This window comes from Hevea brasiliensis, chromosome 6, assembly GCF_030052815.1.
Source record: "Hevea brasiliensis isolate MT/VB/25A 57/8 chromosome 6, ASM3005281v1, whole genome shotgun sequence".
In the NCBI taxonomy this organism is placed as follows: domain Eukaryota; kingdom Viridiplantae; phylum Streptophyta; class Magnoliopsida; order Malpighiales; family Euphorbiaceae; genus Hevea; species Hevea brasiliensis.
In genome coordinates this window covers 59,722-61,415 of record NC_079498.1, presented here as the reverse complement: position 1 = coordinate 61,415, position 1,694 = coordinate 59,722, and the positions used below count along the sequence as shown (strand labels likewise).

Sequence of the window (1,694 nt, the reverse complement as noted above, 5' to 3'; positions counted from 1 at the left end):
GAACGAAACCCTTCAAGCTGGAATCGATCACCTAAAATCAAGTTTAAACACGTTGCCTTGTTTATTTTGCAAAATATTTGTCTATAAGACAATAACATCCTTTAGATGAAAGCAAAGTAGGATCTTGTGTGCTTATTCAGAAACGAAAGGAAGAAGAAAAAAAAAAAAAAAAAGCAACCATATTGATTCCAAAAATTCTTTGCTTGGGCTGCTTAAACTCCATTTTTCATTGAAACAGAAAAAGATACCATTGGGAATTAAGATCAATTTTAGAAACAGCATATGCAATTAAACTGCATAAATCAAATTACCATCAATTAAAAACACTATACAACAATAAAAGTAGAGTTCACTAGCTTCAAAAGCCTAAATTCATGTACAGCTACACTCATCGGTTACCAGCATCAGAAGATATTATTTTATCCTTTTCTCGAAATGAAATTATACTTCAAGTTAGTCAGCAAGATAACAGGATCAAACTAACGGCTCCAAATTTTACTCACGCAAAAACCTTGCATTTCCTTGCTCCCCCAGTCAAGTTCCCCGATCTACCATTAGCCGAAAGTCCAATGGACACATTGTCGCACCAAACTCTTAGCAAACGCCGCCGCGCTCTGAACCCACCTACCTTAAATCCAACATCAGCCACCACCCGCACCTCGAAACCCACAGCACCGTTTGCCCTGTCCCCGTTGATACCATTCACCACCCGCTCGTCCACGTAAGAATCCACCACCGAGAACTCTGCATCCATGGTAGTATGATTCTTGGTGTCCTGTTTGAAGGGTGGGATTCGTGTCTGGGATAAAATCTCCGATTTGTAAAGAATCGAGGACATAATTTCATCGTAGGAGATTTTCAGTTTCTTGTTCGGGTTATAAACCTGGAAGCGGGCGTTCCAGTTGCCTGTCAGTCTCTGCGAGGATGTGGATACGTTCAAGTTGGTGACAGAAAAAGACGTTACATGAAATTCGGGGCGGTGGGGCTGGATGACGAGCCAGCATATGAAGAGAATGGTTAAGAATAGGACGGTGACGGCAATAAGAGCTGCAATTAAGCGGCGGATTAGGGCGGCGCGTGGGTTGGGATATGCTGGCGGTTGATTGTAATAGTATGGGTTATTGGGCGGCGGCGGTGCATAGGCTGTGGCAGATTGCGGCGGAGGGTAGCCGTTGGGATGTTGGGCCGGGTGAACAGGGTAGCCAGTAGCGGGTCTAGAAGGGTCCGCCATGATGGATGCTAAGAGTGAAAAGGAAGACCGTTCAATTAATGAGAGAGAGAGAGAGAGAGAGAGAGAGAGAGTGCTTATGGGTTTCTTGCTAAGAGAGACCTTGGATTTGAGTTTTTGTCGTAGCAAGTTTCTCGGTGGACTCCAACTCTGAAAGAGAAAGGGAAGAGTGTGAACGAATTTTGGAATCTTCTTGATATTTCCCTATTTTTAATTTTTTTTAAATAAATAAATCTTTTAAATTTTTCAAAAATGATCAAATAAATTTTTATATATAATTTTTTTAATTTTTAAAAATAAATAAAAAAATAAAATTATAATTTACTTTATTGTAAAAAATAATTTATGAAAATTTTTATATTAAAAGATTGATTGGATTAAATTATAGTTTAATTTTTTTATTTTTAAAAAATTAAAAAATTTATATATTTTTTAAAAAATAAAATAATTTATTTAATATATTTTT

The 1,694-nt window shown here is 37.7% G+C and overlaps 1 protein-coding gene across 1 annotated transcript; it reads right to left on the bottom strand.

Moving 5' to 3' along the window:
- Positions 1–267: 267 nt before the first annotated feature.
- Positions 268–1,347, bottom strand: LOC110660583 (uncharacterized protein At1g08160). Its single transcript, XM_021818927.2, has one exon. The coding sequence runs from the start codon at positions 1,229–1,231 to the stop codon at positions 500–502; it is 732 nt and encodes a 243-aa protein (XP_021674619.2). The 5' UTR covers positions 1,232–1,347; the 3' UTR covers positions 268–499.
- Between the last annotated feature and the right edge of the window lie 347 nt (positions 1,348–1,694).